Source organism: Lepidochelys kempii, chromosome 1 (assembly GCF_965140265.1).
Source record: "Lepidochelys kempii isolate rLepKem1 chromosome 1, rLepKem1.hap2, whole genome shotgun sequence".
In the NCBI taxonomy this organism is placed as follows: Eukaryota; Metazoa; Chordata; order Testudines; family Cheloniidae; genus Lepidochelys; species Lepidochelys kempii.
The window spans coordinates 240,662,817-240,676,376 of NC_133256.1; the positions used below are offsets into that span (position 1 = coordinate 240,662,817).

Consider the following 13,560-nt stretch of genomic DNA (forward strand, 5'->3'; position numbering starts at 1 on the left):
GCAAAGTGTCATGCATATGACAGAGCCTCAGTGACAAAGTACAGTCCCACAGCTAGCCTTTGTAAAGGCATTTCAATGATTTCTAACAGCATTGTGTCAACTTTTCAATGATCAAATCCACTAATCTGTTCCCAAATTATGAAATCTCAAAAGCAGCTTTTAAAGCAGTTAGTTGGTTGCCACAATCAAAGAAACACAAAAGCATAGCAATACCAGACCTCAACATAACAAGCTTGTGTGTCAATCTTAGTACCCAGTTACTTTGCAGACTCACCCAGATATCACACTTGCCCGGGAAGAATCTCTCTGGTATACGGGCAGCATACAGTGCAGCACCAGTGATGTACAGACAGGCCATGAGTGCCAGCCAGCCTATCTGCCCCATTGTGGCTGCCTTGAGAAGGCCCTCAGAGATGACAAAGTGCAGGGTGGGGATGACACCACTGAGGCCGAGACCCAGAAATACTCCTAGGAGGTAAGGAAAATGGTGGAGTCAGGCTTGGACAAAGAAAGCAGCAATAGGCAGAGCCTAACATTCACAAAAGACTTAAGGTGGAAGCTGTTGAAGCTGGAGGTCCCAAGTATGGCAGCAAGTTTATGCCATAACAAAGTAAGTGCTCAAGAAAGTACAGAGTCCCTTGATACACTATGGATACTGGTCAGCAGTTCTTCTAGGCATACTAAATGTTATTTCGCTTAAAGTTAGTGCCTCTTTGTATAAGCCATCTATGCACCAACTTGAGTGTTAACATTCTTGGGCTATAGAGGGCGCCTAGATCCCATAAAATATTCTGCTACTGAAAGAGTATGGTAGAGAATGACATGCAAGAAAAAGGAAATGACCAGTGATGTAGACTGGGGTGGGCAAACTACAGCCCGTGGTCCAGATCTGGCCTGCCAGCCATTTTAAGCCTGTCCTCGAGCTCCTGCTGGGGTGCGGGGTCTGGGGCTTGCCCGGCTACAGCACTCTGACACTTCAGCCAGGGAGTAGGGTCGGGGGCTGCTCCATGTGGCTGGCGGAAGCAGCTGCATGGCCCCTCTATAGTGTTCAAGCTGGGGAGCAGGGTCGGTGGCCTCTCAACGCGGCTCCTGGAAACCACAGCATGGCCCCACTCTGGCTCCTGCATGCTCCAATGGCCCCCTCCAGTGCTCCAATGGGCCATCTGGCCGCACCCCTGTGCGGGAGCGAGAGAAGGGACATGCTGCTGCTTCCGGGAGCCATTTGCGATAAGCACCACCCAGAGCCTGCACCCCTGAGCCTCTCTCCATGCCCCAACCCGATCCCCCTCTCGCCCTCCAAGCCCCTCAATCCCAGCCCAGAGCACCCTCCAAACCCCAAATCCCTCATCCGCAGCCCCACCCCAGAGCCCGTACCCTCAGCTGGAGCCTGCACCCCTTCCTGCACCCCAACCCCCTCCCCCAGCCCTGATCCCCCTCCCACCCTCTGAACCCCTCAGTCCCAGCCCAGAGCACCCTCCTATACCCCAAACTTCTCATCCCTAGCCCAATCCCAAAGTCTGCACCCCCAACCAGAGCCCTCATCCCCTCCCACACCCCAACCCCAATTTTGTGAGCATTCATGGCCCGCCATACAATTTCTATTCCCAGATGTGGCCCTCGGGCCACGAAGTTTGCCCACCCCTAATGTAGACTATTTACAGTATAGCATACAGGTCGCCCCAGGAACAACATAGAAAAAATTGCACCTGAGGCTTATCTGACCCTGTAACTTGCCTGATCACAGCTTGGCTGATTTCAAAATTGTCCTAGCATAGAGTATTAAACCCTAAAGATCTGAATAAGAAGTCTTTTTGGAAAGGAGTTCCGTCCCTCATACAGTTAATATTCAGGAGACTGAACTCCTTGCTGTATCCGGACAGTCAGACCTTTCCTGAATATAAGGAATAGTACCTTGGAGTGCACACAGGTTTGTATACACACAAAACCCAACATGAAGAAACATGAGAAACTTGGTATACCATTAAATTGTGTTACCCAAAGACTCCTTATTCTTGATTGGTGAAGGCAACAGTAACTATTCTTGTCTACCATAGTCAAAGGGAGAAAAGCTAGATATCCACAAGATTATGATTATATGTTAACTGCTCAGCTGCACTCAGCAGGGAGGCTAACTACCACGTTTAGTGAACCTAATGGATTACAGCCGTAAGACGAGTCTATGGGAGTCGGACACAGACTGCTAGTATCTCACCTTTAAAAGGGGAGAGAGCTGTTTAATAATGATGGAAATACTGTTAACTGCCTCTCCCATTCCATGTGCTGCCCCCTACTCCTGCACCCAGAGGGTCTAACTTAACACCAATGCCTCTCTTATAGCAGATGTGCCAAGTTTACTGTCCAAGAATGCATTAGTTGCGTTTCCCACACACTAGGACATCCTTTGGCAATGCAGGCTTTTCCTAGAAGTATGCTTTTGTAATGAGTCAGTAGGAAGAAGCAACTGTAGTAAAAAAGCAAAAAATAAATTTTGGTTTTTACCTGCTCTTACCCCTCGGTACTCAGGGGTTGCAAACATGTCCCACTGAGAGACTATTATGGCTGCAATGCCCAGGACACAAATCACAATCAAGTAGATGAAGCAGGGCTGAGGGTTGCAATAGAAGGAGTAGTACAGCCATGGAACAAAGCTGCCCATGATGAGAAGTGCGATGCCAGAGTAATCCAGCCTAGAACAGGATAAAACAGGTTGACAAAGAAAGCCAACCCCAGAAGTTCTTGTACCACCCCACGTACTGTTTATCCTAAGAGCCAACTGATCACTGTAAAATGAGATGACTTATCTTGTTCACTGAATGATTACTTCCACAGACCCTCACCCCGCAGAGGTGACTTGCCTAGCCAGGCAGTCATTAGACCATTTTTGAGCAGTGGTCAGTAGGTGTATGCTGCTCCCCATAGCCCAACATTCCACAGGCCCGGGGTATAAATAGCCCACCCCCCCCTAAGAGTACCTCAAGGTTTTTATTCTGGGGATAAGAAGGAATTGACTAAAAACAGTCAGGAGCATTTTCTTGATGCAAGAAATAGGCAGCAGATAGAATTCTGGACACTTTGTTCTGACTTGTTTGACAAGTCCACACCAGGATGGCAAATAGACTGCCCACCCAAGGTCCCAGTGACCACCTAGGAAACAACCACTCACATCATCAACTAGGATGTTTTTATATCTACTAGGTGCAGAGCAGACAGGGTCCCCACATTCCAGATGCACAATTCCCATGAACTATTTGCTTCCTGACAGAGGACTCGTGAACTATCATGGCCTCTTGCAGAAACAGGTTCTTTAGGAGGGAGGCTTTTGGTCCCTCTGAGCTCTTTTTGTGGTAGACTTGCAGACTTCACAGCCCTTGGCTGAGTGACCTTCCAGAGCAAAGGGCCCTCATTGTCCAGCCAAAGCAGGGTGCTTAACAAGGGCAAGAGAAATACTCCTAAATCCTTTTTTATGTGACAGATCCACTATGTCTAGCAAGGCCCAAGATGATCCAAAATAGGTTAAAAAAAAGAACAAAGGCAAAAAAGTTACACTCTTAGACTTTAGAATCTTAGCTGTAATAGTTAAATATTTAGATATAGTCATCTCAATGGTGAAAAGGAAAAGTTGGTTTTGAGACCGCTTCAGCAAAGGGATAGAGAGAGTGGTATTTATACCCTTGGTCTATGGAATGTTGGGCTCGAAGAAACTGCATGCAAGCCCTACCCACCAACTACTATTCAAAAAAGTGTTTCCATGGCCACATAGCTAGGCACACTGTTACAGTGGGGCTCCCAAACCCTAGCCAGGATTCCCCGCCCCATTCTGCCCAGCCATTTCCGAACTAGCATGCATTCCACTCTGGATACTTACTTGGAGAAGAGCCGGGAGACACCTTCTGAATGGCAGTAAACCGTGTGGAAGAGCCATGAGAAGGAGAGGCAAAGGATGGCTCCCAAGAAGAACAGTCCAACAACTACCTTCTCCTGCACAGGTGCTACAAAGGACATGTTTGGCCGGAACATGTAGAAGATTCCCAGACACAGGAAGAACACACAACCTAAGTAAAGATAAGGCAGAGGTATCAGACTCATGTAACCTGAAAGGTATTGTACTAGACCAAGTTTACGGGCGTGGGGAATACTGAACAACAATCATAATGACAATGTTACACTTCCATGCGGTCTGATCTGATCAGTCATATGTTTGACCCTCAGACTGAATTTGTACACACGTGAACAGAAACCATGATTTCACTTGTTTTGGGAGGCATCCACACTCTGGTTGAGCACACAACCACCACTCACCTGTAGGCCTGAGATCAGATCAACCCCCACCCCGCATATTAAACTAGCCTTGGGTGAAACTCGGAGTTCATCACCAAAACTGGAAAGAAAAAGATAATAAAAGGAATGTTCTGCTGCTGATAAAGCACCCCCACCTCAGGAATGTCCCTAACGAGAGTTATCACCACCAAGGTTGTAAAGACTCTTGGAAATTAAGGAGGATGCAGAAAGACTCAAATGGTAAGATAAGCTCTGACCAGCCTTTTATGATGACCATCTGCTCAAATAGAGAAGGTCACAATTAAGTTACAATTTGGGCACGAAAGAGGACACAGGTGCCAGTGCGTAATTGTTTAAAATTTGCTATTTAAGAGTGTGGGATAATGTGATAGATTTAGTAGATTTGAAGGAGGGAGCTAGTTTTACCTATACAATGTAAATGAAAAACAATGCTCTTTGGGAACCATTTCCAGACTGCAGTTCAACATCAAGCTGCTAGAACTCAGACCCCTCTGCATGACCACGACGTGCAGAGGCATTGTCGGGAACCCCCAGATGAGTGGATCCTGACTGGACATAGACAAATTCACCCAATCCATTGGGAATGGTGCGCATAAGATATTTGCTTGGTATTTGTATTCTGTGTGTGTTGCTAATAAATAGATGTTTAGAGCTGTGTGTGTTGCTAATAGATGCGTAAGGCTCTTTCACTGGGAAAAGGTTCCGCAGACCCGTAGAGCCTTGAGTCCCGAGGGAAAGGGTGGGTACTTAAATTGACCAAGTTTCTTCCTGAGCCTTACGCCCCGAGCCCTCAGAAGGGAAAGGGTGGGGGTGCTCTAAATTGACTGGGTCATGCCTTGAGCCCTCGGTAGGGTATAGGCGGGGTGCCCTAGATTTTCTCAGGTAATACACCAGCAGTGTACCCAATCTGTATTTTGTTCCTGATTGCTAATTTAAGTGCTAAGGAAAACCCTAAAGTTAGATGTAATACCATTCATTGCTTCCTCCATTTCCAAGGTAAAGGTTGGGAAATCATGAATCCTAGTCCTCATAGGAATTATATTCCCACATTCCCCAAATTGTGGTATTCATTGAAGAGCCCACTATCACCCAGAACCACCATCTCCCTTTCTCACTGTGATTGACAGGCTTCTTCACAGCCTAGTCTCAGATAAAGACCAGGTACCACCCCAGCCCTCCTGAATCCCTGCAAAGTAGCATTTCTTATTTGCGTGGCTTCCACCATGCAAGGAGGAACAAGGATGCTTATGATCAAGGTGAAGACACCACTGACTCAAAATCACTGGCATATCTAAGACAGACCTTTTCTGAGCTCCTGGGAACAGTGGCTCAGCCCAGCTTCACAGATCAGCAACCCAACACAGAGCCCAGTTTGCTGCTGTGATGTGTTTATTTCAAAGCTGAAGTTGTTTACCAAAGAATACTGCTGTTCACTCAACAGCTGGAAGAGTGTAAGAGTGGGTTTTTATCCTCCCAAGCTGGGCAGGAGGGTTAAGTGGGATAGAGTCACTGCAATGTGAATTTAAAACTAATTTGTGGTCAGTTAAACTTCTGCTCACTCTTTGATAATGCGCCCTGGGCAATGAGAAAGGGGTATACAGCAGAAAATGCTCAGCACTGCCAGGGAGGTTTGACCCTCCGGCCAGACTCTTTCCCCTAGTTTGGCAGGGAATGGAAAGTAGCACACATCTGCAGGAGAGGAAGGAAGGGAGTATGTACCTTTCAGGCAAAATGGAGAATGGCACAAACAGGTCTGAGAACAGCTACCTCCAGTTCTGCTCGACTGAAATACAGTGATGCAGTGTCACTACTTTAACACAGAGCTCCCACAAAGTATTTCTGCTTACCTTGTGATAAGCCCTGGGTATTGGGGAAGATTGCATACTGCAGTGGAAGAGGAGCACAGGTGAGGGACAGGGTAAGCTAACAGAGCATGTTTCCCCTTTTAGCAAAAATGCGTCTCAACTACAATGAGGGAGAGCAACAGCACTTGGCATGCAAAAATATATTAAGCATTTATAGCATACGTACTTACTCTTTGTTCCTGAAAAAGGCACACGTCAATAGCACAGCACCGCTTTCAATTTGTGTAATTGGAGAAGGGGACAGGAAAAGGGTGAAGGTCTTTCTCTGGGATCCAGGAAATGTCCTTCTAGTAGATTCACCCCACCCCTCCCCGCAGTCCCCTGACACATGTTGCAACTTTTGTGCACTCTGAAGGCAATAAGTGATCTTCGGATGTATGCTTATGGGCCCCAAGGATAAGATCTCACAGTGCTGAGTTAGCAGTATCAAGAGGAGCTGAACTCCAAAGACAAGGAAACCACCTTAACCCTCCCTAACATTTGGTGGGGGAATTTTAACAAGGAACACCTGGAACTCTACCCAGCATGTCATGCTGGAAGGATAATGGCACCTATGACTCTGCCCCGGCTAAAGGATCTTCCACACCACTCAAACTTCGGTAGCAGGTGGCTAGGTCTACAGGGGTCTCAGTTCTCACCTCCCCAAACTATTTGGAGCTACCACATACTCGGCCAGCAAGCAAAGCCTCACATGTGGCTGCACACTGGATTCCTGGGAGGTGGAGCTAGATTCCTCAGTCCCAACAGTGGATGCTGGCTCCTAAATGGCATTTCCTGGGAAGGTTCACTGGGATGGGGCGACAGTCCCACAGGAAGTGAGGATCCTAAGGCCCTGTGTTTGGCAGCACCAGGGCCAAGTAGGAGGTTAGGCAGGGCATCGTGAGGGAGGGGGACTCTATTTGGATAGAGATGCACTTATGTGACACTAAACAGGCTCCTCCACTATGAGAGCAGTGAGCCAACAGGTCAGAGTGAGGGGCCACAGAACAGGACCTGCCACCAAGGAGTGAGTGCAGGGCTGGCTCAGTCCCCCTAAAAATATTTCCCCAGCTGCCTATGCTCCTCTATCATTAACAGTGCACATTCACTTTAAAGCATAATGGAAATACCTAGAAGATGTGTCCAGATGTTGCCAGTCTCTGTGTGTATTCTGAAGATGCTCTTGAAGCAAGCGCGGAAGGAGGGCATAGGTGGTCTGTGTCCATGCAACAGATAGTCATTATCCTTTAGCCAGTCAGGGAGAACATCATGGGGTATGACCCGCCATCGGCCCTCCCACACCTGGAGGTTAAGAGTGCATGGTTAGAATCTCAGCCAATAAAGTCCCATAAATGGTGGGCATGGCAAAGAGAAAAACAGGAAATCCTGAGTTAGTGTCAGTGCTTTAAAGTTACCCAAAATTAATGTACTAAGTCTAGGGAGCAGAGTGTTTCCTTTGGGACAGGCGTATCTTGTGCTCAAGTCCTAAGTCATACTGGTCCCTATTCTACACAACACACTAATGGTCTGAACTTGAGCTAGTGCTTCCACCAGTGCAGGAAGTGAAATACTTCAACACTTCAATAAACAGGAACACAACCAAGCTCATTTTAACTGCTCAACGAAGGCCAAAGGTGGATTTAATTTGCATGGTTAGTTATGTGGTAATGATTCCGTATTGGGGAGGGGGTGTCTTCCCATCCACCTCATTGAGGAAAGCTAGATGTGGCTCTTCATCTCTAACAGAGAAAGTCCTGAGCACAGTCCCATCTCCCCATCACAAGATCGTTACTGACTGTATGCTCACTAGTGTTAGATGCAGTCTAAATGTTAAATCTAATAGGACGGCGAGTACTATTTCAGTTATCCAGAATGCATAGAGGGGCATTCAAGTAAAGTGAGGAGTATTCTTTTCCCTATGGCTAAGCCTGATGCCTTTTCAGCACTGCCAGCCCAAGAAGTAGAGGACCAGCAAGAACCTGAACTCTGATGCTCTAACAGTAGATCTACACCATTCCCAATTCTTGTATTCCCTCCTACATATTTATGTGCCCACTTCTGTAGAAGGTCCCCATTGCAAAAATCTCACACACACACACACACAGCTGCTCATACACAGCAGGTCTACATCACTGGTCAGTTCCTTTTTCAGTGGCACAGAGCTAACAAGATGCAGGTCATCTTCAGTATGGCTCCTCAGCTAGCATTGCAAAGCTACATACAGGCATGGCACAGATGCAATCGTCTTTGGGATTTGCTCACTTAGCAATAAGAGGAGCAGAGATGTGTGCATTAAAGGTTAGGGAATCCTGCAACTGTTAGTTTCAACTGCTGGGTTCTCATTTCTGTTTTAACAGTGAGGGCCTAAAACAATGTCAGGAATGCTGCTGATTGGTTTTCCTTTGAAGGGACACTTCCTACTGTCAGTCCTCTCTAGACCCCACCACCACCAGTCAGCTCAAAAATTAGTCAAAGGAACTAGCTCAGGTAAGACACTTAAAGATTCTGTTTTACAGAAGAATTAGCTGTGTTTTGCTTCACATGCAGCAAGAATGTGGGCGGGGGGGTGTCCCATTTTTGAGAAAGCAGAGGAAGAAAACTGTTTAAAAACAAAACACGCTCAAAGCACTGTATGAAAATGGAACCTTGATTTCCCAGGATCCCCTCTACCAATGGCAAAAAGCCATTAGTAACATCCACTGTAATAAGTGTGCCACAGACAGCACTCCACCCAAACCCAGAATCAGGGCATCAGCCAGAGACCAATACAATATATTCCCCACAACTTTAGCAGAACTGAGATTCAAGGCCAGCAATCTCTACATAGTCCACAATGGATTTGCTTGGATAGACTTTTAGGAGAACCTGTTCTTCTATTTGGGTAGCAGACAGTCTGTTTTACAATGGAAGCAAATGATGTGGAAGCAAAAAAAAATTGCATGTCTGCAGAAGTCTGGAAAGAACTGTCCTGATAAATGAAAGCATCTTGAACCAGAAACACTGGAAGCAGAGTGCTTTTATTCCACCTGCAAACACACAGATGTTTCCCAAAGGAGACTCATTAGCTGCAATATCAGCTTTAAAATAATTTCAGAATGTAATCCCTATTGTTCCATGCTTTCTAGTGTGTGCAGTTATAGCATACCTGGGACCCCACACAGCATCAGCATTAGCAGATATACAGAGAATCGGTCAACGACCAACTCCAACGTGCACCTGCTGTTCCCCAGCTTATTGCCAACACAATTTACTTCAGGAACATGGACTGTTAGCTTCATTTAGCTAGTAGGCTCAAGTGACCATCTGGATAGATTTGTTTTCTTTAATGTCTTACCTTACACACAAACTCTTCCATTTTCTCCATGGCATGGTGGGCTTGTAAAAGAGGGGACATACCCATAAACCCTTCATCTTCCTGAGCTGGTTCATCATTACAGTCGCATTCCTCAGAACTCTGGAAGTGAAAAACCAAAAACATTTCATATAAAAACCTGACATAAGATTATGCTTTTCACCGTTTTACACCAAAACCAAACACGGGCCAACCGTTGAGTTGAAATTTCAAATTCAAGACAAGGTGTAAAATTTTCAGAAAAGTGACTCAGATGCTTTTGAAAGTGTTATCCATGGTCATACCAAGCACAAACCAGTCTGGAAAATTCAGTGACATTCTGTGAAGTTGTGTATTTCATTAAAATCATCAGCTATAAAGTCCACAAAATGATGTGGCCTATTCCCCTACCAGTGCAGGATTACTTCCTACACAAAGTTTCAATCTCTTATCTGTTTTAGGACTAAACACTTTAATAATCACGGGAAGGTGGCACAAAAAAAATTAGTTGGTTAGTCTCTAAGGTGCCACAAGTACTCCTTTTCTTTTTGCAAATACAGACTAACACGGCTGTTACTCTGAAACAAAAAAAATTGTAATTCTGGTAGCCCAGGATAAGCCAGGGTGAGGCTGCAGTCAATTTCAATGCAAGATTTGCAAGCCAAGTAAAACATGACTTCAAATCAAATTCAGGTAAATTTTATCATTTCACTCAAATCTGCTTAGCTGAAAATTATGCCTATTGCACTGTGCTATGAAGTGTTGATTTGTTCATCTCTGCTGGTCCTGCTAGATGTTCCAGTAGTAAAACCAGGAAATCAAAAGTTGGACAGAGGCATATTATTTTTATGTAGGTATGTAGAAGATGGTGGTATAAAAATTTTATTAAGATGTTTAAAAAAGTGAACGGTACATAGTTTAAGCGTAAAAGTTTTTGGTTATCAGGGAATAATGTACAGATTATCAAGGGGTGCGAAGTTCGGTTTAAGATTGGATGGCGTAAGGAATACATAATCTGCAATATCCCTGATTGGGGGTAAAAGATTAACAGGTCAAAGTACAGACATTGAGATAGGAGGGTATGTTGTTCATATAATGGCTATGTTCAGGTGTGGAGTATAAAGCAACTAAACCAAAAACCACTTTTGAATGGAAAGGTTCAAATACTAGTTACAAGAAACCACTGTGCAGAAAGAGGCCAGGATTTTGATCTGGAAATGGAAAAAAAGTAACTCCAGAATCCTGTTTTATAAGGCAGGAATATAGATGGAGGAGTTTTATCAATCACAAGAGAGAAAGTCATTAGCTACAACAATTCCATGGCCCCCATTCTCCAGCACATTAAAATGCAGAGGACAAAGCAAGTGAAGACATGCTTTAGTCATTCCAATTTCAGGAAATAAAGAAACAGGTCACTAAAATTCTGCTTTGTTTATTAGAAGCGATCCATACCACCAGGGACTCAACACTTCCGCTGCCAAAGTAAATCTTGAGGACGCAGCAGGAGAAAATAGTTATAGCAATATTGAATAGGAGAAAAAGAAGAGAAGTGAAGCCTTTTGTGCCCTTCAAGTCTCTGCTCTAGAAAGCTGCCAAGAGTTCTAGTGGCCAAGTCAAAGATTTAGAGGCCAGATGGTTCCAATATGATTATCTAGTCCAGTGGTTCTCAAACATTTGTACTGGTGACCCCTTTCACATAGCAAGCCTCTGAGTGCAACCCCCCCTAATAAATTAAAAATACTTTTTAATATATTTAACCACCATTATAAATGCTGGAGGCAAAGCGCAGTTTGGGGTGGAGGCTAACAGCTCGTGAACCTCCATGTAATAACCTCAGAACCCCTTGCGGGGTCCTGACCCTCAGTTTGAGAACCCCTGATCTAGTCTGACCTCATGTATGATAGCCGCAGAACTTCACACCTTAGTAATTCCTGCATCAAGCCCAATAACTTGTAGTTAACTACTGCATCTCTTAAGGAAGCTTCCAATGTTGATTTAGTCCCTTCAAGATACAGAGAATCTGCCATATCCCCTTTATATAATGTACCAATGGTTCATTACCCTGAATGTTAATTTGTACTTTATTTCCAGTTTGAATATGTCTAGCTTCAACTTTGAACCACTGGATCTTATGTCTTTGAGGTTAAACAGCTAGGATTAAAGAGTCTTCTCCCAGTGTAAGTACTTCTAGACCATGATGTTGCCTCTTAACCTCTTCAACAAGCTAAAAGAATTAAGCTTCAGTCTTTTATTGTAATGAGCGTTTCTTAGACCTAGATTCATTTTGTAGCTCTTTTCTAAACTTTCCATTTTTTCCAACATCCTTCTTAATTTACTGACACCAAAACTGGACACAGTTCATTTGACAAGACCTGTTTTTCATAAAATTACATTGTCACATTTATATTTGTGTCCTTTTATTCTTCAGTGATAGTCTCGTAACAGCCACTGTATTATTTTGCTCAGGATCGAAGCCAGGCTTCCAGACCTACAGTTAGCTAGTAACCTGGTTTACTTTAACTACTGGCATAGCAATGACTCCTGTCTCCCTCTGGAACTTGCCGAAGTTTATTAAAATCTAACATCAATGATGCAAAACTCCTCAGTCAATCCTTAGAACTCCAGTGTGAAAATTATCCAGACCAGACTTAAAAAAAATATATTTTAAAGAAAGGAGAATATTAAACAGCATCTTACTACTGTTGGAATAGAAATTGAAAGTAAATACAACATCCAGCTTCATTCCAAATACAAAAACATCTCTGCTTTTCAGCATCATTGACAATTTTACAATCTCCACCCAGTAACAGGACACCTCTTTATCATTAGGATTTTTTGTTCCAGATTTATTTTAAATAATTCCTTTAAGGTTTGGATCTGCTTTGCACTACAATACTCTGCATGCTATAAGGCCTCCTTCATAGGTCAGCCTTGTTACAATGTACACTTTCCAAGATCAGACCTTACAGAAAGGTAGGACTGGAATTTGAATTCCAGCACACCTGACATGGGCTAAACAGACAGAGAGGGATTCCCTAATGTAACTAAGGCCTGTCAGACTACAGCAGAATCAAATAAAGTGTTCAAACTAACCGTTATTGTTTTTAAAACAAGAGGGGCTGGAAGCAAGGGATCTTGACTGAATGATCTTAAATTAAGGAATCCATTATTCCCCTACTTCACTGTCTAGCAGAGCCTAAATTTGTTTAGCCTCGGGATACACTTTAAGACCCAAAACATCAGGCTTTTTTATTTCTAGTATGAGGAAAAAAGTTTTAATTTGTGTGGATTTTAGGAACACTTAATTATGAACTACATTCCAAATTCTGCTTGCATATTGGAGATATGCTAATAAATGAATAAAACACCAAGCTCTTTACAGTAGTGATAGGAGGAACTGAGACAGCAAGCACCTTGAGACATGGCAACATTAGGTACCATGCACACAAACCAAATTGCTGCCAAGCAACAGTGTTTTTCCATTTCCTTCCTGCAATCAGGCTATAAAGTTAATGTTCAAGAAAACATTAAGGCATTAATATTTAATGTGAGCCAAAGTTTTGAGGTTTTTCAATACTCTTATTTTTCCCCCCAAAATAAAGTATCTGGTTAAGACGACGATGAAATATTTTGGTTCTTACTAAGGTATATATTGAAATGTATTTCAAATGTAGAAACAGTAACTCCCTCTCCTGTGCTCTCCTATGTCCCATTAGGCTGAACGAATGAGGAACTGCCAGTGTTAGAGAGAGGTAGAAGTATGTCACTGGAGCATGACACTAGCCTAGCTTCCAGGCGGTGCATTATTCAACAGCCATCATTCATGACAAGGGGAAAACAGAGTACCAGAGCTCTAGGAAGGATACCGACACCTGCCTCTCATAACAGCGAGGATCCTTTGCTTCACCTTAGAAGGTATAACTTACATAAAGAACATTCCCTCAAAAGTCAACACTTCCCAGTAGCCCAGCAGAACAAATGCATATGCAACTCTAAGGGTTGGTGTAGCGACCCTTTGTTTAGGATTTCTACTGGGGACAAGAAGAGTGTGTCCAACACTGAGGGTATGTCCACACTGCAATCACA

The 13,560-nt window shown here is 44.1% G+C and overlaps 1 protein-coding gene across 9 annotated transcripts in view; it reads right to left on the reverse strand.

The window, feature by feature from the left end:
* ADIPOR2 (adiponectin receptor 2) overlaps positions 1-13,560 on the reverse strand; it is a 64,557-nt gene that overhangs the window by 3,601 nt on the left and 47,396 nt on the right. For all 9 annotated transcript variants that reach the window (XM_073320283.1, XM_073320273.1, XM_073320240.1 and 6 more), the window contains 5 exons: positions 9,478-9,597; positions 7,274-7,445; positions 3,866-4,052; positions 2,500-2,687; positions 275-468 (listed from right to left, as the gene is read on the reverse strand). In XM_073320283.1, coding sequence (XP_073176384.1) covers positions 275-468; positions 2,500-2,687; positions 3,866-4,052; positions 7,274-7,445; positions 9,478-9,597 — 861 coding nt within the window. The remainder of the gene's footprint in view (positions 1-274; positions 469-2,499; positions 2,688-3,865; positions 4,053-7,273; positions 7,446-9,477; positions 9,598-13,560) is intronic.